The sequence below is a fragment of the Pygoscelis adeliae genome, unplaced genomic scaffold, assembly GCF_000699105.1.
Source record: "Pygoscelis adeliae isolate BGI_AS28 unplaced genomic scaffold, ASM69910v1 Scaffold78, whole genome shotgun sequence".
In the NCBI taxonomy this organism is placed as follows: Eukaryota; Metazoa; Chordata; class Aves; order Sphenisciformes; family Spheniscidae; genus Pygoscelis; species Pygoscelis adeliae.
This window is the reverse complement of record NW_008825409.1, coordinates 2889175-2914925: the sequence shown is the minus strand read 5'-3', so window position 1 is coordinate 2914925 and position 25751 is coordinate 2889175. Positions and strand designations below refer to the sequence as shown.

Below are 25751 nucleotides of genomic sequence, written 5' to 3'. Positions count from 1 at the left end.
TAGAAGGCTTTCAAGGAAGGAGTTAAATCTTCTTTTCTGCTTTACTGTTGGGACTATGTAAATGATGATCTGTGAAATACATAATGTTGGAAACTTTAACAGTTTCAACTATATGTTAAATATTACTTTAAAACCAGTATGTTCTTCATGCAGCCCAGATTCTCTAAAGCAATGTTACTTTTTGTTCCCTATAACGTAAGCCACCTGGAGGTGAAACACGAGTTCAGCTTTCCTTACAAAATGCCATTTTGTCCTTTTTCACTGCCAGACTCCTCTTTATGTCACAGCCACTATAAGTTACACCAGGAGACGTTTGTGAACTACAGAATTTCTTGTTAGGAGAGACTTGTGCCATCTGTGAAGTGCTGACAGGACTCAAAGCAAAGCTGCAGGGCAATAATAATACATAATAATATGTTGTTTCTGGAGCTTTCTATGCGGCTGACCCAGACAAAGACCACATTTCAGTTGGCTGTACTTCTTCAGAGAGGTGCGTGATAAAATCCAAAAATTTACCTACAAATCCCTGTAAGAAAATCTCTGCACATAATGTTTTAGTATTTTTATTAAGCATTTAGGCCTAGTCGTATTAAGCAATGGTACGTTCATAATTAAGCATAACTTATGTAGATAGTGACATAAAAATACACAAATGCAGAAATGGATTAAAATAAGAGAATATGAGCAAGACTGGCTGGATTGAACTTTTGAGTTGCAAATTGCCATTGCTTGACTCACTGGAGTGAAGTCCAAGAGAATATGTTAAATGTAAATATATGAGAAAATAGACTGAGTGTGCAAGCTGGGTGGGGGTAGGTAACAGAAAATAAAACTAAGATACATGAAATGAAATGAGATGATAGAGCTAGCCTGTATGGCCTTTTATAATCTGCCCTTCCTGCTGTCCTCGCTGTGTAATTTACAGCCACCTGGAATTTTCTTCATTCCAAATCAGCAACTAGCAGCTTAAAGCAGCTGCATTACCTTTGCAGCTGGGACCAAAAGACAGTTCCGTGGCTGCCGCATCTTTGTAATAGGAGTGACACTAATTCTGTGACTTCTTGAGCGGGAGTATGGTCATATCTACTCTGCATTTGAAGTGACTCATCCATACAAGTGTAGACACACATGCCAAAAGCCATTGCAAATACAAGACTAAATAGCGCCAGCCAGACTGATCTTTACTGTTCGTTGCATCTTAAAAAAAAAAGGGAGGGGGAGGGGAAATTAGGAATGCTATTTGCTCTTTAAAAAAACAACCAAACCCTAGATAATTATATTCTCTGACAAAGCTACACTTAGGGAATTACTCTTTTTTAAAACATTGCCAGTGTACTGTGAGGGCTATGTATCCGTGTAGATTTTGACCCAACAGGCAGAGTCAAATTCATTGAGTTCATCATAAGCACACTGCATTCTGCCAGGATATCAAATAAAATTCTAGATTTCCTGATTAACAAAGAATATCATACCCTCTGACCGCAGAAAAACAACGTTTAGTTTCTTGGTTATGGGATCTCAGCAGGCCTTGCTTGTGACAAGAGTAAAAGTTATTTTCTCTCTATGTTATGTTTCTTTAGCAAATGTTTTAAAAATTGCTTAAAGAACCTAAAAGGTCATTTGAAAGTCTTATTTTTATTGTCACTGCCTCCAAAATACATTCCATAACTCAGTTTAATGTGATCTGCAGCAGGCCAAGAGTTTTACAAGCCAAGATATTATGTCTAGTCCAGTTAGAGACACGACAGAGTTCAGTGAAGAGGGGAGCATGAAGATCTAGTTTGAGAAAAGTAATTTTGCAATGCCTATAAAAAATGGAAGGAAAATATCTCTCCACATTCAGTTTTGATGACTGAACGTGTTCATGGCCTTTCCTATGGTAGAGGAACCCTATCAAGCGCTTTATGAGGAAATAGACAAATGTCTGAGGACATCTGTTTAGCAGCAAGTCAAGAGAAGGTTCACCCACCTCCCAGAGTACTCCCTGCTCCTGTAGATAACAACTTTCTCCTGGCTTCATCACCCACAAGCCTCCATAGTCCACAAGCCAGTGCAGAGAATAGCAGGGCTGGAACTTGTTCTTGTGTTTCTGCTGACTACCGATACTGCATCAATCCACTGTATCTTCAGATGAGGAAATGTAATTTGCACATATTAGGTACAATTTTTATATAAAGAGACCCTTTATCAGGCCACTTTCATCTCCCTAAGTACTAAATACTTCAAACTACAAGTGGATTAATCTGTGTCAGACTGGCCTGTTGCGTTGTAGGGGCAAGAATTCACTCATTTGAGTCTGGACCATGATTCTGTTAGCTGTTATCCTTCCAGTTGCCTGTTGATGGTGGACAGCTTTAATCTTGCCAGTAGTCACAGTACTTCGCAGTGTTTGGCCCCACACACTTAGTTTATACAAGTCAGCAGCCGTCAGTGTTTATGGGAACCATTCTGTCACTGAAAAGATCCTTCACATCTTTGCTTTTTATTAACTATTTTCTTGACAATCTTATTATGACCGCCAAAGTCCCACATTGTTTGGAGCTCTTTTCTCCTAACTGCTAGCCTTAAAAGCTTAGGTCACTGGATCTTAAGTCCAAGTTATCTTTCTCTGTATTATAGGAGAGCTGGCATAAGTTAGAACCATCAACTGAGGAATGCAAAGAGATTGTTTTGTTTAATTACAGCTGCGTATGTCCCAGCAATTCATTGAGTATTGTCATTCCTACTTGTTTTGCAGTGGCACAAAAAGTACAAACCCGGGGTTGGCCTTTGTTGTGTGAGTCATACCGCAAGCCCAGAACAGGGCACTTGTCCTTGTCACATGCTGCATACAGTATTCCTTTTTTTCAGTCATCCAAGGGTTAATACACGAGGTCCTCAGACTAAGACTTTAGTACGTTTGCTAGGTAGGCATCTGGAAATTCAGAGAGAAATCTTGCTTATGTAAGGAAGACTCCTTAGTTTTCTTCCTTGTTTTTTCCATGAAGATGGTTTCTACCATGGCATTTTAACTCCTGATTATGACTTCTGAATATAAACTATAACTTTCTTCCAAGAGACCTATATGTTATTGTAAATCCATTTGGCTTTTTCTAGTAAACTAGTAATCCTGTCACTCAGGCTAATGGAGGAGTTTAAATAACTGTATTCTGCTTGGTGGAAGTTAGAGGCACACATTTCCTTTTCAGTTGTTAGACAGAGTCTCAGCCCAGTTGTTTGTGCAGTAGTAACTGTAGTGACCTGAAGAAGGTTATTCCAGATTTATATTGTCATAAATAAGACCAGAATTTCGCTTATTCCAGTACATGACCAGCATTAGCAGAGTACCTCAGTTCCTGTTAAATGTTTACAAACAGGAATAACAATTGCTTGTTCCCTCACTCTTCCTGTCTTACCATCTGACAAGAAAAATAGCTTTGTTTTGCGGTGGTTATTGTGCTCAGTTTCCGAATGTGAGTGAGTGATTGTGGTCTGAGAGAGTTGGGGATATGTGTGAGAGCAGTCATGAATACGTTCGGTTTGACACTTCTGCAAAAGTGTCTAAAATGTGGAAATTTGTTCTGCTCTCGGTTTTCCAGTTCACTTTTGCCGTCAGTGGGAAGATGTAATGTCATCTAGACAGTCATCCTGTGAAAGTTCAGTATTCCGTACGCATATTCTTTAACATGGCTCTACTATCTGGTGGCCAAGCTAGCTATGGTCTGCGTTTGGCTGCGTGTTTTAGAGGGTACAGAAGAAAACATGTTCAGGGGAGAGGCAGTGCAGGCAGCTAAGTGGGTGAACTGCACAAGGAAATCTTTGCTTTTAATAAGACAGAAATGTTTCTACTGCAGCTTTCTTGGATTTGTTCTTTCACGCCTGATATAGTTCTTTTTGATGCAGAAATAAGCATTGGGTGATTCACTGAGACCTTAAAACCCTAAGGTATTTCATAGCTCATGTCTAGAAATTCATATTTGTCACTCTGGACATTTGGATATAAAATTTGAGAAGTATAAAAGGGTCCCAGTGATGAGGACTGACTCAAAAGTCCACGTTGGGTATTCTGCACCATGGAGACCAGAGCATTTTTTGAAGTGTATTGCTATTCTGGTAGTACTTTTTTAGTTTTTCTTAATCTTAGCTTTATCAGTTGCATTTAACCTTGTATTGCTTTAAGCTAAGCATTGTTAAACTTGGAAGACGTTGCTGATCAGTATTGTAGGAAAAAGTGGATATCATAAAAGGCTGCCATGCAGACTCCTAGGGGTGTTTAATAAGTAGGCAAATACTGTAGGAGAAAGGAGTGAGCCTTGAAGAAAAACTTTCAAGTAAGGGTTTGGTAATGGAGGAACAATTACACAAGTGGCACTCCCAGCTCATTTGATTAACCTCAGTAACTGATGAAAGCGGTTTGACTATCATAGATCACATTCGTTCTACCTGCATGGTATCCAGTGTTCAACTACACCATATTTTCCCCTTCTGTTATCCTCGTTTTCTATACCGATCCATTCCCTCCTCTCACTCCTGCTAGACCTTTGAGTGTGACCACCCAGTTTCAGTTACATGGACCGAATATCTCAATAAGTCCGAGGTCATAATTGTGCTAGATGATAGTGATGCAAGAAGTCCTTAACCACTGTTTGCAATTGGTTTCTCTAAGAGTTTCCTCTAGACTTCATTATTTTGGGGCTCCGAATGTATTTTGTTCAACATAAAGGCATTGTTTATGCTTTGCATGCAGCTTAAACTTCTGAATGTGTGTTTTGTACTTGATGAACATCAAAGTGCGGCGTGAACACCCCATTTGTGTTTTGAACTAAAGCCCGTCCACCTGAAAATCATGGCACCAGTAAAACCTGGAGGGCACTAATGCTCAGTGTGTGCAGTCACATAGTCACTTGTTTCTGAATAAAAAAGGCAATCACAAATTTTAAAAGTTTTATGTCGGGGCTAGTGTTCAGAGCACTGCATAGAAAATTAAGAAACAAGATTTTGGCCTAGATTTATCATTTAAATTCGACTAAAATGCTGCAGACTACTAATGGCAAAGATGATGCAAATGGGGCCAGGACGGGGAAACATTACAGAAGAAAGGGGAGCGTGTATGAAGACAGTAGTTGTAATGATTTGGATCAACTATAAAATAGTCACATTTTTAATCTTTTAACTTTTGGGGTTGGTTTTTTTACACCTTTAAAGGGTCACATAGCATTTAATAGTGATAAATTCAATTGAGCCCTATAAAGATCCAAAAGCTCTTTTAAAAAATCTTTATGAAACTATAAAATAATAGGACAGATGATACTTTCCATGGACTGAAAATCAACTGATACAATTTCAGAGGAAAAAAAAACCTTAAAATGCTGTCATATTTTTCCTTAAAAGTTTTTGTTGACTAAATGTCAAACGACAAATGTCTTTTTGCCTGACTGTTTGGAGTTGCTGGGTACTTGATGCTCCCATGGATTTGGCATAGGGCATTACTCAGTATTTCTGAACTTAAGGCCCTGAGTACATAGCAACTTTTGATTTGACTCAGCTTGCACGTTAACAGGGTTTTTTTCAGCTGAAAGTCTTGTGTAATTATCGCTTCTAATTGTTTGCATTTTCTTTGTTTGGTTTTTTTTGCCTGCTTTTGGAATTTGTGACTGTCCAGTGAGAAGGACACTAAAGAGCGGACTGACACCAGAAGAAGCCAAAGCACTGGGCCTCATCAGCACCTCTGAGATGCAGGTTTGACGTCCCAGAGGTGGCGACAAGAAGAGCCGTTCATCTGAAGCACACAGGCTGACAACCCTTCGGTGTGGCATTGACCTGCCAGCCTCCTCCGCTGCTCCCAACATCCCGTCCTCTGTTAGTCCAATTTTAATAAGCAACAAAAAGCGAAACCCCACAGCCAGGGCAGAAGAAGGGTGTGCCGCAGCTCAGCTCAGCATCCGGACAGTAACTGAGGAAGCGTTTGAGTGCTTGTAGGTGAAAGCATATGGCTTCTTCTCCTCATGGTGTGTTGATGTGGGTAGGAGGGGGCTCTCTCTGAGTTATCTGTCATTATGTGAGCTGTGTTTACGTTGGCTTTCCTTGTGCCCTGTTTTAGTCATTGTAAATGTATGGCGTTTTGTCAATGCAAGGAACAGTCCTTAAAGAGGCAAAATAACTCCTGTTACCGCAACCCCAGTTTTCCTGAAGCAGATTCATTAAGCAAAGATGCACAGTCTGTACAACCCTGTGGTTTGTTGGGGTTTTTTTATTATTTTGCCACCAAAGAATGTAAAAATGTATGTGTACCTTTGTATATGTACAGAATGAATGTGTGGACATGTGTGCGTGTATCTATACACATACAGTCATGGTGTGAAATCATGCTCTTGCTGAAGCTAGCTGGGCCATGATTTTCACTCTGGGGCCTTACTGTTCCACCTGGACAGGAGGAAAAGAATGTCTTTTTGTGGGAACTCAGTGTTATTCAGTGGGATTCACCCTGTGGGGCAGGAGGTGGCCTGCAGTACAAGTGGAAAGTTAGGGATCCTGAATTCATATGTATTAATACGCACTCATACTGTACATAGCAGCATGCACACAGAGGGGAGGACACAGAACACCTCCCTCTTGTTGAGCTATGGCCGTACTGTGCATTTGTACAGTTTCAAAGAGATCTATGCCAACAATTTTACATACTCGATAAATGCATTCAGATGCTAAGATCAAGAAGTTTTGTTCACTTGCCTGTGCCCTTCATGCTGCTTTTCTCTGCTGCAAGATAATGTGGTGGTGATTTTATTTCAAATTAATGGATCTGAATATGAAATGGCCCTGCTAAAAGCCTGCTGTGTTTTTGCTGTTCTTTACTCTTTTTTTGTGATTATCCTTGATGCAAGTGGAGAGGGTACCACAGTGAACACTCCAATATGTTTGCCCTTATCTCGCTGTTTTATAACTGACTTTTATAACTGCCCTCAGCATGTGTGTTTGAAGAACCTTTAGTCAACTCCTCTGCCTTTAAGTGGAGGCCGTACACAGCAGTGAAGATGAATTGAACACAGTCACCCTAGCCAGTGCTGAAGCATTTTGAAGAGAACTGCAAACAACAGCAACATAAAAGGGAACTTTTTAAGCCAAAGTCTGTATATGGCCAATTGATCCTCAAGGATGCACAAGATCATCTCTTTCCTTTGCCTTAGCCTCTAAGATTAAGGGTGTGTCTGCACAGCAATAACAGCTGAGGCTTTCTTCAAGCTAGTTAACTGGGGAACTGCAGCAGTTTAGTCATGGTAACAGGGTTCGGTTTTGGCTGCAAAACACACTTGAAAAGTAGGGTTAATTAATAGTCTATGCTGGGCTCCTAATGCCATAGCTATGTTGCTTCTGGCACCCAAGCTAGGTCAAGTACTTCAAGTTATTCTACTCTGCTCTCATTAGGGACAGGACAATCGCTGAAGATTGTTCAGGATAGTTGAACCAAGCACAATAAACCTTTGAAACCTCGGTCATCCATCACATCGCATTGAGCACAGCATCCAAGTGATGAGAGAACCAGGTAGCTGCCAACACTGCAATGAGATCTGCAGTTGAACATCCTATCTATGCTGTCCACCCTCTTGATCGTCACATTTCATTCTTTATCTGCCGATGCCTTGGATCTTCACGTGTCAAAGTCCATGGGATAAAAAGTCACTAATGAGCAAAGGTTCTTAAGGGCAGCAGCGAGTTTGATGTGGTTTTCCCCTCAGCATGTTAAAAAGTCAATTTTACAAGTCGGCAGAAGGCAGTAGTTGTGTAATTAATAAAATGTGTTGTGTATTTGAAAGCTATGGGAAGGAGGAAGCTGGTTAGGAAACAGAAAGAAGTGGCATGTAATTAATTTCACTGTAAAATAAGCAAGACCTACAAGCATCTGGATTTTAAAGTGGATCTTTATGTGCTGCTCACATTATGGACTTTTTAAATCTCTCTTCAGGATGCTTAGAACAAAGAAATGAAGGTAATGGGGGTTTGCGGAGGTCTTTGAAGTCTGAAACAAGAGGAAGACACCCTGAATGTAATGGTTATGCTGAACTGTGATGCTTGCTAAGTGATAAAAGAAGAAAAAATGCAACAAAATGCATTTATGCTGACAGATGTCTTATATTTGATTGGAGAGAGAAAATCAAACAAGTTTTTAAAACTATTTTAATTAAAATACGCTGAATGTGCTAAGTAGGTGGCTGTTGGTGACCACTTGCTAACAGGAAACAAATTTGTGTTTCATTTAGACACAGTACAGCATCTGTGTCTGAAACATAACATAGCTGATGAATTACTAATGGTTGGGCATATGTATTTTCCACAAATTGTGCAAAAATTGTGCAAAACTTCATATGCTCCTTATCGAGGAGAAAATTAAATATGGGGAATGGGGTTAGAAAAAGTTCAGAAAAAAAAGCTGGTTTCTTTCAGATTCTCTGGATGCAAGTGTCTTACAAGTGAAGCATATTCTTCCTAGTCTGTTTTTCCATTACGTCTGTTTTTCTGTTCCTGCTCTCTGTAGAACTGATACCAATTTTTCTGAAGGATAACTTGGTCTTGTTTATGCAGTAGTGTACAGTCAGATTAATTCCACTGTCCTCAAAGTTTCTTGCAACAAGATCATCAAACAGAGTAACAATGCAATAACTACAGAAAAGATTTCCATTTCAGTTCCTGATAAAAACGGCCAGCAGCCCAGTGTGCTAATCTGTGAGGTGGCAGTATTTCCTCCGGAGTCTGCTAGCATGTCCTGGCTGTGGGAATAACATTTGTTCCCCTTCATCTACCTAGTGGATTCCAGATGAAATGGAGGAATTTGTTATATTTGCATGCCTCTGTCTGTCTAATCAGGTTGTAACCTTCAGGTTTTGAGTTGCTGCCTGCCCCTCCATCATCGGGAGACCCCACCATAAGGATGTAACAGTTGTTTTAAAATGTGTGTGAGATGTGGATTGTTTTTGTGACAAATATAAAGGTCTCGGAAACACGGTGTAGTAACACATGTTCCCATTTCTCACTCGGAGATCCGTGAAGGCTGTTTTTAAACACTTGCAGCCATAATAACTACCTCTCTTCTCTTTCTCGTAGTACCAGTCAGCTGCAAATGTAGTGCCCAGAGTTTTGTATCTCCACCAAGCTCTCAGAGTCACTGCTGGTGTTCATTTCAGCACCCATCTGCTGCCAATAACTTGTCTGTCTGCCTACCACTATAATGCCTTCCTGATTTGGATGCTGAGGTAAACTTTAGCATATGAAATGGCCGCCAAAGGGAAGCTAGCCCAATTTCCTTTCATCTCCCTTGGTGTTTAAAAGCAGACTGCATACAAATACTTTGTATTCCCTCGCTCCCAACTGAGGGATAACTTTCAGTAGCAGTTATGTGGCTGTGGTGAAGAAACACCCTCAGGGAATGCTGTGTGCCACAATCAAGAGTGAAAGATCCCTCACAAAAATTAAATTCATCACTCTTCACCTTTCAGTAAGGCCAGGCATCAGGCTCGTGGATTCCAGATGTTTTATAGCCCCTTGGCTGCTACGTCTGACCCTTCTGTTTGATAGATCCCTGTCCATAATCCAAAATCAACAAAAAAAAATGGTGTTTTAATGAGGGTCTTTCTTGCTCCGATAAATACTGGAAACAGCGTCAAAAGCTGTTTTCAAAATACATTTCTTTTTCTTTTTTGACCCCCTTTTATTTTAAATCTCTGTACCGATTGACTCTGTCAGCAAAATAAGGCATCAGATTTATAGGTAGACGAGACTTTGGCTTTAGCTTAATAGAAAGTCACGTGTGAATATCTAGATAAGAGTTCATGTCCCGATTTAACAGAAATTTGGAGTCAGAGTCTTGATGTGACTGAACAGCAAGGGCCTCCTGCAAGGTGCTCCATTCCCCCTCAAGGTACTGGATAACATGGCAGGACAGCACCTTAAATCCCCGGTGTGCTATGCCCTGAACGTACCCTGGTGAATGCTAAAAGCCATTGAAAAGTCACAAGTGAGGACTGCAACATCTACTGCAAACCGAAGGGGCACGATGCCACTCTAGGTGCAGTAAGTGGTTCCTTTTGCAGGCATCCGCTCTACACCGGTGTCCCCAGTAGCGTAACAACAGCAAGTGTCTATCCAAAATGCTTTAGAAACCGTTTGACCGATGGTAGTAGTCTGGACTCAGGTGCGTGTATGCTGTGTGGTTATTGGTTTTACAATGCTTTGGTTTCACCGAGATGAAATGGGGACGCGGTGGCAGCCTACCGGTTCCACATCCTTTATCCTCCCACTGCAACTCGTAGGCAGGCGTACAGGCTACCTGCCGGTATCTAAAGGACGTGCAGGGACGCGGTGCCAGACAGAAGCACGAGCCTATTCCTCTCCCTTTTTCACTCCTGTACGCTCACTACACGGGTACCGCTCCCCTCGTTATCTTCGAGCCGGGTTGTGCTTGCGTGCGTAGGCAGAGAGCCTGACCCCGCGCCGTGTTCGGATGATGGCTCTGCGTTTCCAGCATCGGGATGCAAGAAACACTTGCCTGAGCTGTAAGGACTACAAGTGTTGATGTTTCTCCGCAGGGAAAACTGCCAGGTACTTACAGGCTCCGAAAGAAAATAAACTGAAGCATTTTTGAAAGAGAAAATGTTTGGTTATGGGTAACTGTTGAAAATTATTTGCAAACACTTGAATAACACGTAAGGCCTACCTTCCTTTTTTTCGACTGGGGCAGCAACTGGCTCAATTGGCATTTCAGATGCAATCCCAAGAGGTTTTTGGCAAGCAGTTTAATAGTTACATAGCAAGTAATTCAAGGAGTTTCAGAGATGTTGTATAGTTTTATGTTTACTCAAAAAAAAAAATTAAAATTATTTCTAATTAGTCCATTTCACATTGAGTGGCAGATAGGGAGATATTTTGTTTAATCACTATCTAATACAGAGGCTTCTGTGAAAGAAAAGGTTTATTTGTAGCATTGGGTGCATTTCTCCTTTTTAAAGACTGTCTTTGCGCGTATAGTGTCCTTTTTTTGTGAGCTGGGAATTGTAAAAAAAATGTAAAGTAGAAAAGGACGTGTTTCTTAGACGAAGGAGAAATACTGTAAAATTGTGTAAATGTTACTACTCATGTTTTTTTCGTCTTCTGTGTAGCATAGTGTAAAATAGGCTTTCCAGCAGTGTTATTCTGTGAATTGTAATTTAAAAAACAAGCCGTGCATGGTCAGAGATATTATCTACAGGTCCTTTTGGTTGAGTTTTTGGTTTTGTTTATTGTTTTCTCATTTTAGGTGAATTTGTTTTATGTTAAATTTAATTGTCCGTGAAACTGCATTTTTGTTTCTCAGTTTTATTTCATAAAGAACTTGAATTACTCTTTAAGATTTTATTACACACGAAGCTCACCTACCGTTTGTATTGATCCTTCAGAAGCTTTGTCACATTTAGTGTAAAACAGGGGGATTTTCTTTTTAACACGCCCCTCATCTGCCTCTTCTCCCCCACTCTCCCCACTTTACTGTATGGAAAGATGCAATCACTCTTTTGTTTTTTTCTGTGCCATGCAGGGTCAATATGGAAAACCGACCGCAGACCTGTGTCCAAAATTTCTTGATATAAGTAGTTAAAAAGCTCACCTCTACAGCATTATGTAAACACATCTTGCAATAAAGCTTTATAAAGCACTGACTGGGCTGGTTCTGGTTTTGTTGGTGAAGCCAATCACGGGAGCTTTGGTGGGAAATGGGTGGGAAGGGGGGTCATGGGTTGGTTTTCCCATATCCTCTACGTACCTGCAAAGCCACCATGTGGACAACAAAACGGCTGCCATTAAACCGTCTGGGTGGCCTGATCATAAAAAGCTGATCTTTTTACCCCTTGTTTCACAGTTTGAGCCTAATTCCTAATCTCGAGCGTAGAAAATGAAAATGCGTCTCCGGTTCTCGAGGATTTCAGTAATCCAGCCCTACAAATCCTCACTAAACATACAGGGTTACTGCTGGCTGCCATTGGCTCGGAGTCGGTTCCCGTCTTAAAAATACTCTGTGCACAGAGCACATGGCATAAAGGTATGAGATTTATAGAAGCAAATATAAATAAAATTAAAGACTACTTGCATGCAGGGGAGCATTTCCGATTGCCTCTGCATCAAGATGTGAAACACTCGCCGTGTCTGCCAGGGCTTCATAACTGTAAAGGTGGCCAGTAAACGAGGCATGCCCTTAACTTGGCTGAAATACATTTCATGCATCCCCGTGGTATGCAGTTTTCTGGTGGCCACCTATAGGTGCGCCTGGACAGGCAGTGGTCTTGCAGTTTTCTCTATTTGCTGGTGTCTGATTCTTTTCTTGCAATTTCCCAGCACTTGAGAGAGACCGAGTTGACAAACGGGACATCCCGGCCCTACGGAGGGTGAGCTGTAGCACAGGGACTCTTGCATCTGCTCTGACTGCAGGTTTGGTGACTACGATGAGGAAGGGGGTCAAAGTGACACGTAGAAACTCAAAGTGCTCACATTTCCACTGCTAGTCCTGCAACAAGCTGCTCGCAAGTAATTACTCTGAAGAGTTGCACATGTAATAAGGCCAAAAGACATTATTCAAAGACAGCCACGCATGTTTGTAGCGGCATCCTGGAAGATAAAGTAGGTTAACTGAGAGTCTGGGAGAGAATTTTCACCTATGGTTTCTGAGACTGTAGGAGCTGATATAAAATGCTAGGTATGTTAAGGCTCCATAGGGAAAAGCACCACCTTTCTCCTTTTTAATTAGTTTTTAAAGTTATTTCAAATAAAAAAGGTGCCTTTTGGGATATGGCTGCATCCCTGAAAGAGCTGCTTAGCATTCCAGATGCACTGGTGTAAAGTCTAGAGGATGAAAGGCTACTAGCCAGAAATGTGGTAATGCTTTTTAAAATAAATATATAAACCAAGTTTATTGGCCAGACACTTTTCTTTTCTATCACAGCATATCCATTAGCAATTCTAAATTCCAGATGTGCAATGACAATGCGTACGTATATTTTTCAGACCTGGTGCCCAGTCAGAACTCATATGTTGTCACGGAGAAGCCTCTGGCCTGTAGTCAGGGAACAAGTAAGTATGCAGATTATCCATTGCACAGCTGCATGCCCTGGTTTATAGACCCTTCAGAACAGTTTGAGAACACACAACTAAAGAAAAAGATACATTTTTTTCCTATTATAACTTCTCCAAGTTTTCTGATGGGAATGCAGTTTGGAAAAGGGAGAGGACTGTTCTTTAAGCTTTACCTCTTGCGAGTTTCTTTGCAGGAAATGAAGAATGACGGCTGTACTCCGTTAGTTAACTATCTGATGAGACGGACCTCTGCTGGGAAATCCTGAAAGGAACACAGTCTTTGTGAGGTGTCATGCCAATGAGGGCCTCTCTTCCCAGCTTTTCCTGAATTATTTCTGAGCAGGGCTCATCCGTCTGCGGAGGTACTCTGCTGAATAATACTGCTTTTTGTTTCCTGGGAGTCAGAGGGGGCTGTTCTCCTCCCCAGCACCCACCCCTCTCCCACCGCTCCACCAAGCTTGCTCTCTTGCTTGAGCCAAGTCAAGAGCCTTTCATTTATTATTTATCTGGATCTATCTGGAAAACACCATGGAGCATGTCAATGTACAGAAGATGTGTACCAGCACTGAGGAGAGTGAGACCCTTTCAGTGTCCCAAATGGGACTCCCAGGATCACCGGGCACATCCTGCGCCATTATTTCTGTAATGATGACCAGAAATGCTTTAACCGTATGTTAAAACCTTACAAATAAGTTTATCGCCCTCTCTTGGTGAGTGTTCAGGTCTCTCTGCGGTTGTCTGTTTGACAACAGACAAAATGACTAGTCTTAACTTTTATATGTATTTTCCTTTGTTTGATCCATACTTCAGGTAATACAAGAAGACCAGCAGTTGACAAGCAACAAAGAAAAAGAAAATATCAGTGAAATCCAACGGCACTTGAAACTGGACAAACTTGAAGGCAAAGGTGAGGTCAAAACCATGTCATAGCCTCCAGTAAAGAGTGTACTGGCTCTGTCTCAAGGCAACATTAGCCTGTCTTGGAAGAGCCCCGTGTTTGCCTAAGAGCAGGGGTTTGAAACCACAGCCTGGTGCAGGGAGCACAAAGCCCTTCCGGAGCCGGGCAGGGCTCAGGTGAGGGGCCGACAGGTGGCAAAGGCTCTGGAGTGTATCCATCACCGCAAAGGAGCGGGAATGTGTTTGGCATGTGCTGTGACTGCATTTGGATATAAATGTTTGTACTAAAAAGCTTGGAGTAACCTGTGAAAACAGATTTCGTGCAGGTATCCAAAATCTACAGCAGGGTGAAAATTCTTCTTTTTAATAAAGCAATGAAATATTCAGACTCTCGAACGAGAGCTCAAAAAAATGAATCCTCCTTCCATCCTTGTCCAAACTTCCTATAAATATGCACTGGGAGGCTTAAATAATCTTGGCAAGTTACAGCAAAGGAAAATTATTGTTAAAAAGAGGCCCTGGATATCGTTTCAACAAACTTTTTCCCCACATAAACTTACGGAAAATTATTGACCTCATAGCAAAGTCAAGAAAGAAAGAAACCTTTTCTTGCAAGATGCCAAGACACCTATTTGAACGCAAAGTAGCCTGCCTTCACATAGGTTTGTCTGGAACACCTCACAAGTATGCTGCATTAATTATAGGGAAAAATAGCTGTGCAGGTTAATAAATAAAAATGTAAATGATCAAAGTGTCAACAGTGATGATCTCTATAAAGCTAGCTGCGAGCATAATGATAAAGAAAGTATATTGAATATCAGGCAATAGTGACCAAAGCCAAATGAAAATTTGATGCTATTGGCTCTGTGAGCAGTGGAAAGAGCCTGATGGACTTCAGTGATGTTAAATCAAGCCCCCAAAGATAACTATTAGAATGTTAAACTTGATGGAAAAGGGAATTGTTTCTCTGACAAAAAGGCCCTAAATCATTTTAACCTCACCAGTTTCACTGGGGAATTCTCTTTCAAGAACGGATAGCACACTATAGCTTGAAAACCAAGAGTGAATCCTTGTTTCCAGAGAAATTATCTCAAATGTGTTCAGATTACAAGCATGTGGGACAAAACACAGCTAGCATCCAAAATTATATAGCTTGGAAATTCTACATCTTTTTAGAAGCCAAAACACTGCACAGCCTGAAAACAAAGCAACTTGAAGCAGTCAATTGCAATATTTTTACTTTTTTTTTTACTATGGAACATGAAAACCATTAAATTTCCTCATAGGAGAATAAAATTTTAGTAGAAACTCCATCATTGTGACAAAATTCTTTACCATGTCTTTACAGACAAACAGTGGTAGATGGACTACTAGAAACCAGTAAGTTTAAGGCTGGTGTTAAAAACTACTGGTATAAGAAGTTTCTTGCCGTGCAATTTTGCTCCTTCTCCAAACCTGCACCCCCCATGCAATGTTAACTTACACCATCTTTAGGTTTTTTTCTTTCCTATGGTGGGAATGAGTTGGTTGGCATATAGAATGATGTGTTAATTGTTTATTCTTCGATAATATGCTATAAATCTTTCTAAAGGCAATCAGGGCATTCATAAAGTTGTGATTACTTGATATTAGTTAATCTGAGGGTGGGCTTTACATTAAGGTATGTAAAAGCTAAATATTCATATTTTCAAATACCTCTCAGCAACATGTATAAATTGTCTGTGGGAAGTGTATCTGTGCGCATATTTGTGCTCACAGCACAAGTGGATTTTTGAATATGCAAGTGGATTTTGTAATCTGGTCACTTGTTATTTTGACTTCTGAGCATATTTTTGCAAGGCGGAAAGGCAATGAGGTGGTTATATGAGTGGTTTAACTTGTGCAAAGTATTTATTGGTAAATGAGACTGACAGTGTCAGAAAGTAGCAAGGCTTATTGTTCTTTGTATCTTTCAGAGCGTGAGCTCTCCAACCAACGATGAGGCAGAAGACCTAGTACACTGGGATGCGGATCCCCTGAAGAATGATCAGCAGTCTGTTACCTGTTTCTTACACATTCTTAGTGTTCACTTCTACAGTCACAACTTCTTACGTGTTTAGACATCGTAAGCTCACAAGGTCCCAGTAAAGGGTAATACCGAGGCACATGTGAAAACTCAGACTCCGTCAAAGAGGGCTCCTCCCTGCAGAAAGGACGCTGAGGGAGAAGGAATGAACTAGTTTGGGTAACAAAAAGGAAAGCAACATCAACATCCCAATCAGCAGTACAGGGAAAGAATAAGCAGGTGTTTTTTTTTTTTAATGCAAAGACAAGATATTCTTATTTTGATATACAGGTGAAGCCAGCGAAGAAAACGGAAAAGATCATTTTAGCAGCAACACTTCAAGTATTGGACTAAGTGAAGCCCAGGTGCAGTAGTAAGTTTGAAGGCTGGGAAGGGGACGTTTAGCTGAATGTGCAAGGTAGAAAGACTGACTTTTAGAGAAGTTGTGTATTAATTAAACCATATGAAAACAAGAAGGGGATGCATTATGACCTGTGTGACTATAAGGAGAGAAGGGCAGTGTGTACAAAGAGAGAGGATAAGAAAGGGGACATCATACATTGCCTGAGTGTTAAGTGGATTTGCCTTAAGCAGGCTATCTAAAATCTGTTTTTAAAAGTTTGATAATTTCCCAGATTTCTTTTTTGCAGTGAGTACCAAAAATATAAATGCAACATAAATGAGGCAAGGGTCACAGAAAGGAGCCATTCTGGGCCTCGCGGCCTTCAGACAATCACAGATTACTACAGTGTGTGGCAGCGAGGGCATCACCTCTTGTTCGGCTATAGTAAAATGCTGACTGGGGTACACGGGGTAAGCTGTGGTTCAGCTGGTGTTGCACTTCTGTCTTTAGCAGAAGGAGCCTGGATTCCTCAGCCTCCGGGATCAGCGTACAGGACTGTTGCTGGGGTGAGCATCATCAGTTTTGTGACCTGGGACTCTCCTGTTTTCAACATCTATATTAAAGCAGCAGCGGGCACAGAAGTGGCCAGCAATTCTCCTTGGTAAAGGACTCTCTTCCCTTTTCCTCACATTAAGTAGCCTTAGGGCTCCTTCAAGTAACATTCTGTACCCTTAGGATAGCTAAAAAAATTGATGCAGTGGTACTTGAATTGATGAGGGCAAGGACCAGAACAAATTGGAGGCTGCAGACAAGATGCCAAAGAGTCTTTTAACCCCAGCAAGAAAGCGCAGAGAGCCCTCTCATCTCAAGGGGGGTTGAATATTGTGGAGATGGCTGCACTGTGCTTTATGTTGCACAAGACCTTGGTAAGAAGTATTTCAGTCATCAGCTGGGAGGATTTTGCAAATGTGTATCTCCCCTAAGCAAGCAGAAATTAGAGTAGGATTATGTTGGAGGTTCTGAATGCTCAATGAAACGTGCAGTTGGTCGCTCCCCTTGTAGTCAGGGATCTCACAAATATCACTGACAGAACCTTTGGTTAAACTTGGGAGTGTTTCCTCCTTTGTCAGTCACTCTTTGTCCACCCTGATGAAGTTATTCTCTCTTAATAAACCGTCTGGGTCAGCAGATACAGGCAGTTTAATGCAATTCACCCCCAGCTGCCAAAACTGATCAGAGGAAATAGGAAGATGAGAGTCAAATAGCTCTGTGGTCTCCCCAGTCAGACTGTTAGCAGCTTAACTTTCTCCTTGGCAGTGAAAAGGATGTAATTGTGGAGAGAAAGCTGGCTTACTGCAATGCAGAAAATGTATATTTCTGCATATAAGGACCACAATTCACAGGAAACTCTAAAAAAGCTTTACAGAAGGTATATTGTTCCTGACAACATTGCCGTCTTCACAGTATTCAGGGGTAGTTTTCTTGCAAAGTCAGAGTACAAAGGGAATAGAAGTCTCTGAGAAATATTTCTAACTCCAGATAGGTAGTGGTTGGCTTTCTCTTTGATCAGCTTAAAGGGTCTGGTTACTCACTGTCCTATGTTTTTGTTTCTGTTAATTTCTTTTTGGCAATAGGTTCCAGGAATTCGTTGCACATGATCTATAAATTTCCTTGTGTGGTCTCTGACGCCAGAGTGCTGACCCAGGAGTAAGAACAGACCCCTCGGAGCAGACCCCTGATGACAAACAATTTCCCAAATAATATCGCTGCGCTCCCTTTCTGTGATTCCTTCCTGGGATCCAGAAATAAGTAATCACATACAGGCCCATTGGTTTGAAATACTCATTTTCTTAACGTTAGCTTAATATCCAATACAGAAACTACTGCTAGCAAGTGAGGAAGATAAAAAACCTGATGCTCTTTTCTATTTCATGCAGAAAAATTTCTGATGCAGACAAATGTAGAAACTTTGAAAAGGAGAACTTGAATGTAAAAGTCATCAGAAAACTCAAAAAATTGGGGCCGGGGGATGCGTCATTATGGAGTCCAGTCTGGGAAATCAAAGTAACTAGAACTGATCTGGAATTTCTTGATGAGGAAACGAAAACCAGCACTGTTTGGAAAGGTGGTCAGTCTTGGTGACCCTCCTGGAAAAAAAAAAAAGAGATTTTTAAAAATCTGATTCTATGTTTTCAAACAAAATTTGTGTTTTTAAACTTCAAAAAATAGATTAGTTTTGAAATTCTGATAAATATAGAAGAAAGTGTTAAGAATCTGGAAAAACATCAAAATACAGATTTCCTTTTTCAACAGGTTTGAAGCTTTTTACTTTCTTTGTACTGATTAAGACCCTGGGACCATTCTAATACCTCAAAGGTATTAACAGGACAGAAAATTCACTTTCTGTCAAGTTATGGACGTGATAGATTGGAAAGCCAAGCCAATCTTGATATAAGGACATAATGGAATATGAATTGCTCATGTAAAGGAATTACTACCTACAGTTTGCTTATTGACATACCTTCACTGGGAATTCAAGACCTAGAAGAACTGAAGTTGGAAGAAAAAAGGTCAAATTTAGAAGTCTATGTTCACTAGACTGCAGCTGTTGAAATCCAGAAGCAAAATCAAGTGAGCCAAAGACTTCCATAAGTCATCTCTTCATTTAGACTGAAACAATATGGAAAATTATAGGTAACACTAGTGCTTCAAAAAGAGTGTAAGATGCTACTGCTAATACCTATACTCATGGTAAGAGTTCAAGAACTCCCTCAGAAAATGGGAGTTTAAAACAGATTGCTCTGACATAATGTTTTTGGACTATGTAAATGGATGTATAATTTTTTAATAGGTGACGGATTAAATTTTGTAGGCAATTATATCTACTCAGCTCTGTTGACTTGGCAGATAAGCAGAAAACAGAATGTGAGTTTCAATTACTATTCCTTTATTCTGATATCATAAGATTTTCTTACACTTTTATGAGCTACAGGTTTTAAGTTGAAATTTGAGCTCACAGCACAAACTGATGGAGAAGAGAATTTTTTCTGCTGCTTTGAACCACATTAGACATCTTTGCGTATTGGAGCTGTAAATGCATTTCAGCACAGACTGTAGTACCATTAGATACAGAATTGTTTATATAACGCTTAGTCATGGTTACTTATCGAGAGCCCAACGTTGAATCAGGCTGAAGGATGCTTGCGTTCAGTATGACTACAATATAAAATGGCACTTTGCTATAGCAACGAGGAAAAGAGGCAATCTTTGCTTGTTCCCGTTATAAAATGTGAATGCAATCTTGAGTGCACCGATGTCAGAAAATTTCTGGCTGTCATTAAAGCCTACCTTATTCTTAAGTGGATTTTCCACTATAGATCCTTTTCTGAGACGTTTTGACTTCATAGCACATCATAGCAAACAACTTCTTAAAAAATACATGATCCTTAAGAGCAGCCCTGTCAACATTTCAAATGTTGCAACCAACCAATTCAGGTCTCTTAATTGAGAGGACTGTGCTTGCAGGATAACTGCCTTGTGGCATGTGTTTTCAAAGTCTTTACTTATACTTGGCAGAAATGACATTATCCACAGCTTTGGAAAGAACTTTTGGCTGAAGTTTCTGGCTGTGATAAACCTCATGAATATAGTTATGCCCAGAGGGTAATTGGAGTTGAAGTAGACCATGAGACTTTGGAGACTTTTTTTTTTAAGTGATGATAGTGTTCTCTATTTGTCACCTCTGAAGTTTTAAAGTTTGCGTATGAGGCTACAAAATATCCCTGCCATCTAAAATGTATGTCTTTTAGATTATAATGGACTGATTACTGCTGACCTGTCAGTTGGAGTAGTCACAACTGCTACGATTCCGTTGTGTGTGTGAGTATTTAATTGTAGACCAGTTGCATGTCAGTACAGTATGCCAATGACTATTTGAGCACGTAACTGTTTGCCCAGATGTTCATACAAGCACAGCTGAAATGAAAAAACAAACAAACCAAACGCAGCCTGACCAAACCAAATAATTCTAGAAGAAGGTTCTGAAAACTCTCCCAGGGACTGTGGGTGATTTCACATCTCAGTATACTGCACATTTGATGAACTTCTCATCAAGGAGGCTTCTGAAAAGCAGAGCTGATGCCACACCTCACACAGGCGGCAGGACACCTCCAATCGTCCAGACATCACCTGGAGGAGCACCCAGTAGAGACAAGCTAGAGCGCTTAGGCAAGGCTTTATGAAGCTGAAAGGCAGCTGTCAGTAAGCGAGTGGCACGCTCTCTGTTTATGCTGCAGATCATATTTGGGCCAGGGACAAGCAGATGACCAAATTTTGCTGTGGGTGTATGTAAGTAGCTCTCAAAAAACTGAGGAAAGCAGAGAATGTGTGTCTGAAGGAAGGGCCTAACTAGTGCCTTCTGAGTGTGACAAGTCCAGCTCAGAACAGATAATTAGCGCTTAGTGTAAATGAATATTGTTCTTTGTGCCCATTCAACCTCTGAGATGTGCCAGCAGATGATCTGCATGCATAAAAACACCTTTGTAAACAGATATCAAAGGCACGTGGGGCTTGGCACTGTATAGGCAAGTAAAGCAGAGGTAGTTCTTGCCTTGAGGAGTTAAAAAATTTGATAATGCATTTGCTTTGCCAAAAATCAAGTAACTACAGCCGCCTTCTTTGGACCAGAAGAGCCTGGGAAAACAGTTACGGGATGTGGAGCAGTGATGGGATGGTTCAATCCACTTGCAGGTTACAACAGCACCTTTACCTGATGTAGTAGGGAATATGGCAGGGTCCATATGCGAAGTGGGTAGGACGGTGGCTCTAGATACCACTGGTCACAGATACAGCTCCACTTTTTTAATGCTTTGCTGTCACATGTAGATCCATGTGTTTGCGTTGCCACTAACGTGGCAATCACTGCTGCATTGATATCCTAGTCGGATATCCTAGTGTTGGAATATGGCACAGCAGAAAACCAGTTCTTAATGCATTTGAAGTGCTCTGTTGATGCTTTATAGTATCCATTTGTATTAAAATGAAATGGAATGCATTTTAAAAAGTGAAATGCCTTCCAGAATGCCTAACATAGATTATATCTGCTTTGTTACTTTTATAATCCAATCTTGTTTTCTCATCAAGTAATGATCTGTAGTTTGTTTAAATGAACTTATTTCCTAGAAAAAAGCACACATTAATTATATCGCTGTCCTTGAATACCTCCAGTTGGGGCAATACCATATTAATGTTTCCATTTATTTTGGGGGTGATTAACAGGAGCCTGCTGTACTCCACCGGGTTATCCCCCTCGCCCTCCCTGACTCCTGCACAGTGCTTGCATTCTGGAATCCTGCTGGTATTCAAAGTATTATTAAAAGTTCATTCCCCTGGACTAAAGATCCCCCAGCAAAAACTTTCAGGACTTTTATATTCAAGATATTCAGGCCTGATGATTTTTTCATAGTTTCTCCCTTACTGAATACTGCTTAGCAGAGTGGTTAAAAACTTAGTTTTCTGTTATGAAATGAGTATCTCGTTCTGCTTCTTTCCAAATGTAGAACAGAAATATTAATGCCATGCTTCTGTCTTTTCTCCATCAACACTCCTGCATTAACAGTTTTACTGCTAATGAGCTATCCTATTGCAAGGATTAATGTCTAGTATATGCAAATTTCTTCTTAACATTCGTAGCTCTGCCAGTGATAATTTCTGTTTCTGCCATCATCTTTTTTTTCATTTGACATTTATCACCTTACAGATTTCACTTTACCACTAAAAGAAATGATGGGCTTTTAGCCAAAGTTATTTTCTTTCCTCATTGGAAAATCAGGAAACCCGATTATCTAATTAACAGCTCTCACAGAACTCCCAAGTTTTCATTCACAGTATTCTCTCTAAATTTTCTGTGTCACTTTTTTCCTCTTTCACATTTTTCAGACTTAAATACCAAAAATAATATTACACGGAGCTGTTCTCCCTGCATATATAAGCTGGTTATGATCATAGTGATTTAATATATTTTAATCTGTCATTAAAAGGTTCAAAACTTAGAAACAAAAGTTTAGAAAGTGTTAGAGAGTTATAGGGGAAAACAGGGATTCAGTCACAGTGAACATCCAAAAAAATCATAGTTGTAAATACTGAATATGGCAAGGTTCTTGAACAAATTCCCTGTACTTATCTACTATGAGATTTATTGGGCAAAATGTAAAATTGTAAAAATGTCAGTAATCACAGTGCACTTTTTCTGAATATGGCTCCACATGCTGTCTATCATAAATGCTGTAACTACCCATTTTTCAGTCCAGTCAATTTGCAAGCCTGCCAGTTAGATTCATGCATTTTGTGACCCTATTGACTTGAGAAGAAGGTGAATTAGAGAGAGAAGTAAAAGCTTAAAAGATGCATGGAGTGTCAGTGTGTCCTCGCAGAACGGGAGAATTGTTTTTAATGTTCCTTACTTGCTGACAAAAGGAGGCATGGCTAAAATCATGCTAAAAGCAAGTTTCTCTTTCTGCGAACCAGTCCTGTATCAGTTAGAGCTGCACTGTGCTGATGCAGCCGATTAAAACTTGACGCTCTCGCCCTCACTTGAAAAACGCCACTGCAGAGCTTATCACCGAGGTAAAGCTTTTCCTTCTGTGCACTGAATGAGAGAGCACCCTGTTGGACCCAGCCTGTTGGGTATAGCCCAGGTTTGCCCATGCAGAAATTCATGTGTACTAGGGAAGGCCGCTGATCTCATTCCTCTGCCCGGGGAACTCCGGACAAGATGAAGTCCTCATGTTTGAGCTCTATACCTACCTGATTCAGATCCTAGAGTTTAACTTCCAATATTTCACATTTAATACAAAATGGTTTTATTTTTAGCACTCGTTCATAACAGTACTTCAATAAGACTTCTCATTAGTATTCTCATTCCACTGGTAATCCCTTTATTTGTAAATAATCTATAAAAGGGATGAGACAAGCCTTTTTGAAGTTTTCTTCTCACGATGTAGAGATCTAGCCATTTTGCGTAGGCTAGATTAGTCTAGAAAAGCCTCCTTCTCCTAGAAATTTAGAATCCTACAAATCCTTTTCCTAGTAATCTGGAAATCTCTTCAGACGTCCTACTTTTCTAGCCTCCTAAGGAAGCCCTAAGAAAATATCTTAATCTACTCTGAAAAGTCTGGAAAATATAAAATGGTGGCTGGGGATCCCGCTCCAGCCGGTGACCTGCGATTGCCGTAGGCAGCTGTGGCTGCCTCCCGCCTTCTTTGGTTTTCCACTGAGTGAGAGTTGGGTCAGGTGTAGACCCTTTGCTCCAAAGCCCCAGACAAGGAATCTGAATCAAGACCTGCATTTCTCAGCTGAACTACAGTCACGGAGGGCAGGGAGATCACCTAGCAGCAGCCGACGTGCTTCCAGACCACTGCGTGCTCCCAAGCCCGATCACTCGTTATCTAAGCGAATCCAAGCTCTCTGCTCCCACCCCTCCTTCTCTCATCTCCTGGTTTTTATTGCTCCCTTCCTCCCTCCCTTCTCTTACTCTTTCCTAGCTTTTGGCTGCTGGCAGCGGTAATCGGCACGCCTTGCCTTCAGCTGGAAGAGAAAAAGCATCTTCTTCTCATGGGGACGTGGGTGCAGCAGGTGGGAAGCGCACACGGGACGTCAACCAGCTCACACATGCACCTCTCTGGGGAGGGAGGAGCATGGCACCTATTCTGGCTTCTTGCCAGGCTGCAAGCTCTCTCTTGACTCTGCTTCTTGCTTTGAAACCCCTTTCCATTTCTGAATTTTCCGAGTGAACATTTCTGCAGTTTGAAATGCTTGAGCGAAAGTGGATTCCTTGGCTTCTGGGCAAGTTAGGCAAGCCGGTCTGCATCCAGTTTTGGGGCAGGTTTAATAAATTGGCTCATAAGCTGATTGCTTTTGTACCTTTCATTCTGTCTGCACACTCGCTCAAAATCAGCCGAACAGAAAATCAGCACCTCTGACCACCAGACTGGGAATCCTGGCGCTGTCTCACCTACCTTTGACCACACTGACTGCCCAAAACATACTACTTATTACCAAGTTGGTAACAACCTACTGACTTTTGATCTCTCTTCCCATCCATTAAGTTTAGGATTGGGCTTTTCAGATCATGGGTCTCAGAGGTGGTGTCCACCTCCTTCATATGACCCAAGGAACATCTCTCAGGGAGGAGGGCGCTTGTTCTCACTGTGTTTCAACGGCTGCCAGAGGGGACCGAAGGCTTTCTTACTGCTGCAATGGCAAAAAAGCAGCCTTACATCTCGGGAGCTAGATGCTCCAGAAAGCACAGGGCTGGAGAAATTTCCATGCACAACAAAGCGTATTTCCTAACTGTGACAGCCTTCAAGATCCGCTTTGGCTTTTGGATGAATATTACCTTAATTTTACTGAAATACTAACAAGCTCTGCCACTTAGTACATTTAATCATAGCTGAGGGTGGAGTCTCCCACCGAATATTCTTTATTCATTTACTCTGGATGAAGGCCTGTATTGCAAGAACAATACACTGTGACCTGAATTAAAGAACTGTCAATATAAGCAGCCTCATCCTGTTCCTTCTCATTTTAGCACTTCCAATTGCACTGATGATTGTATTCTGAGGGTGTCCTTGGCCAAGGATATTTCAGGCTAGTATATGGAACAAAGCTTGAACCTTCTGTATCTACAAACCTTGAGTATTTGAGGAAAAGGCCTTTCATCTTGAAAGCTAGAGAGACTAAATAAACGTCTTTAAGCTATTTAATCAGCAGAGAACGGTGATTTATTGCGTTACACGGAACTGCGTCTTATTTGGAGGGGGCAGCTTTAGGACAGGAGTGAGTAATATCAGTGCACTCATGAATTGATGTTGAAACCAGATACAACTAAGATGATCTCCAGGGTATTCTTCCTGATCCTTTTTATTACTTTGTTGTCAAAATTGTTTTCTAATATTATTTATTGTCTCAAATATCACGTTCCCATCTCTTGAAGAAAAAAGGCTGCCCAGTCTTTCATCTTCTTCTGGTTGTATTTCTTTGTCTCATTACACATTTGTTTTTATGAAGTATTTGATCATATTTTCCAAAAATTATTTAATCTTTGAGTATCTTTCTAGAAGATATTTTTTAGTTCAGCCAAGAAGTTATGGGCCTCAGGCAAGAACTATTAAATGAACTTCTGTCATCTCTACTATGACAGAAATCAGACAAGTTAACTATTGTGATGGATGTTGAGTGGACCATAATAATGTATAAATACAGTGCTGACCTTGTTATAGGGTAGTCACTGCATGAGTACATTGATGAACTCTAAAAAGAGGCTGTAAGGAAACAATGACTCAAGATAAGCCATTCCACAGGAATAGGGTAATAGGAGACCAACTGGCTCCGAGAGCACTG

At 40.8% G+C, this 25751-nt stretch overlaps 2 protein-coding genes across 2 annotated transcripts in view; both read left to right on the top strand.

The window, feature by feature from the left end:
• The window catches only part of FHOD3 (formin homology 2 domain containing 3), a 377261-nt gene extending 370655 nt beyond the window's left edge, over positions 1-6606 (top strand). The window contains exon 27 of the mRNA XM_009330482.1: positions 5642-6606. Coding sequence (XP_009328757.1) covers positions 5642-5724 — 83 coding nt within the window. The 3' untranslated portion in view covers positions 5725-6606. The remainder of the gene's footprint in view (positions 1-5641) is intronic.
• A 6990-nt stretch (positions 6607-13596) lies between these two features.
• Positions 13597-25751, top strand: part of RPRD1A (regulation of nuclear pre-mRNA domain containing 1A) — an 86351-nt gene continuing 74196 nt past the window's right edge. The window contains exons 1-2 of the mRNA XM_009330481.1: positions 13597-13737; positions 13879-13975. Coding sequence (XP_009328756.1) covers positions 13597-13737; positions 13879-13975 — 238 coding nt within the window. The remainder of the gene's footprint in view (positions 13738-13878; positions 13976-25751) is intronic.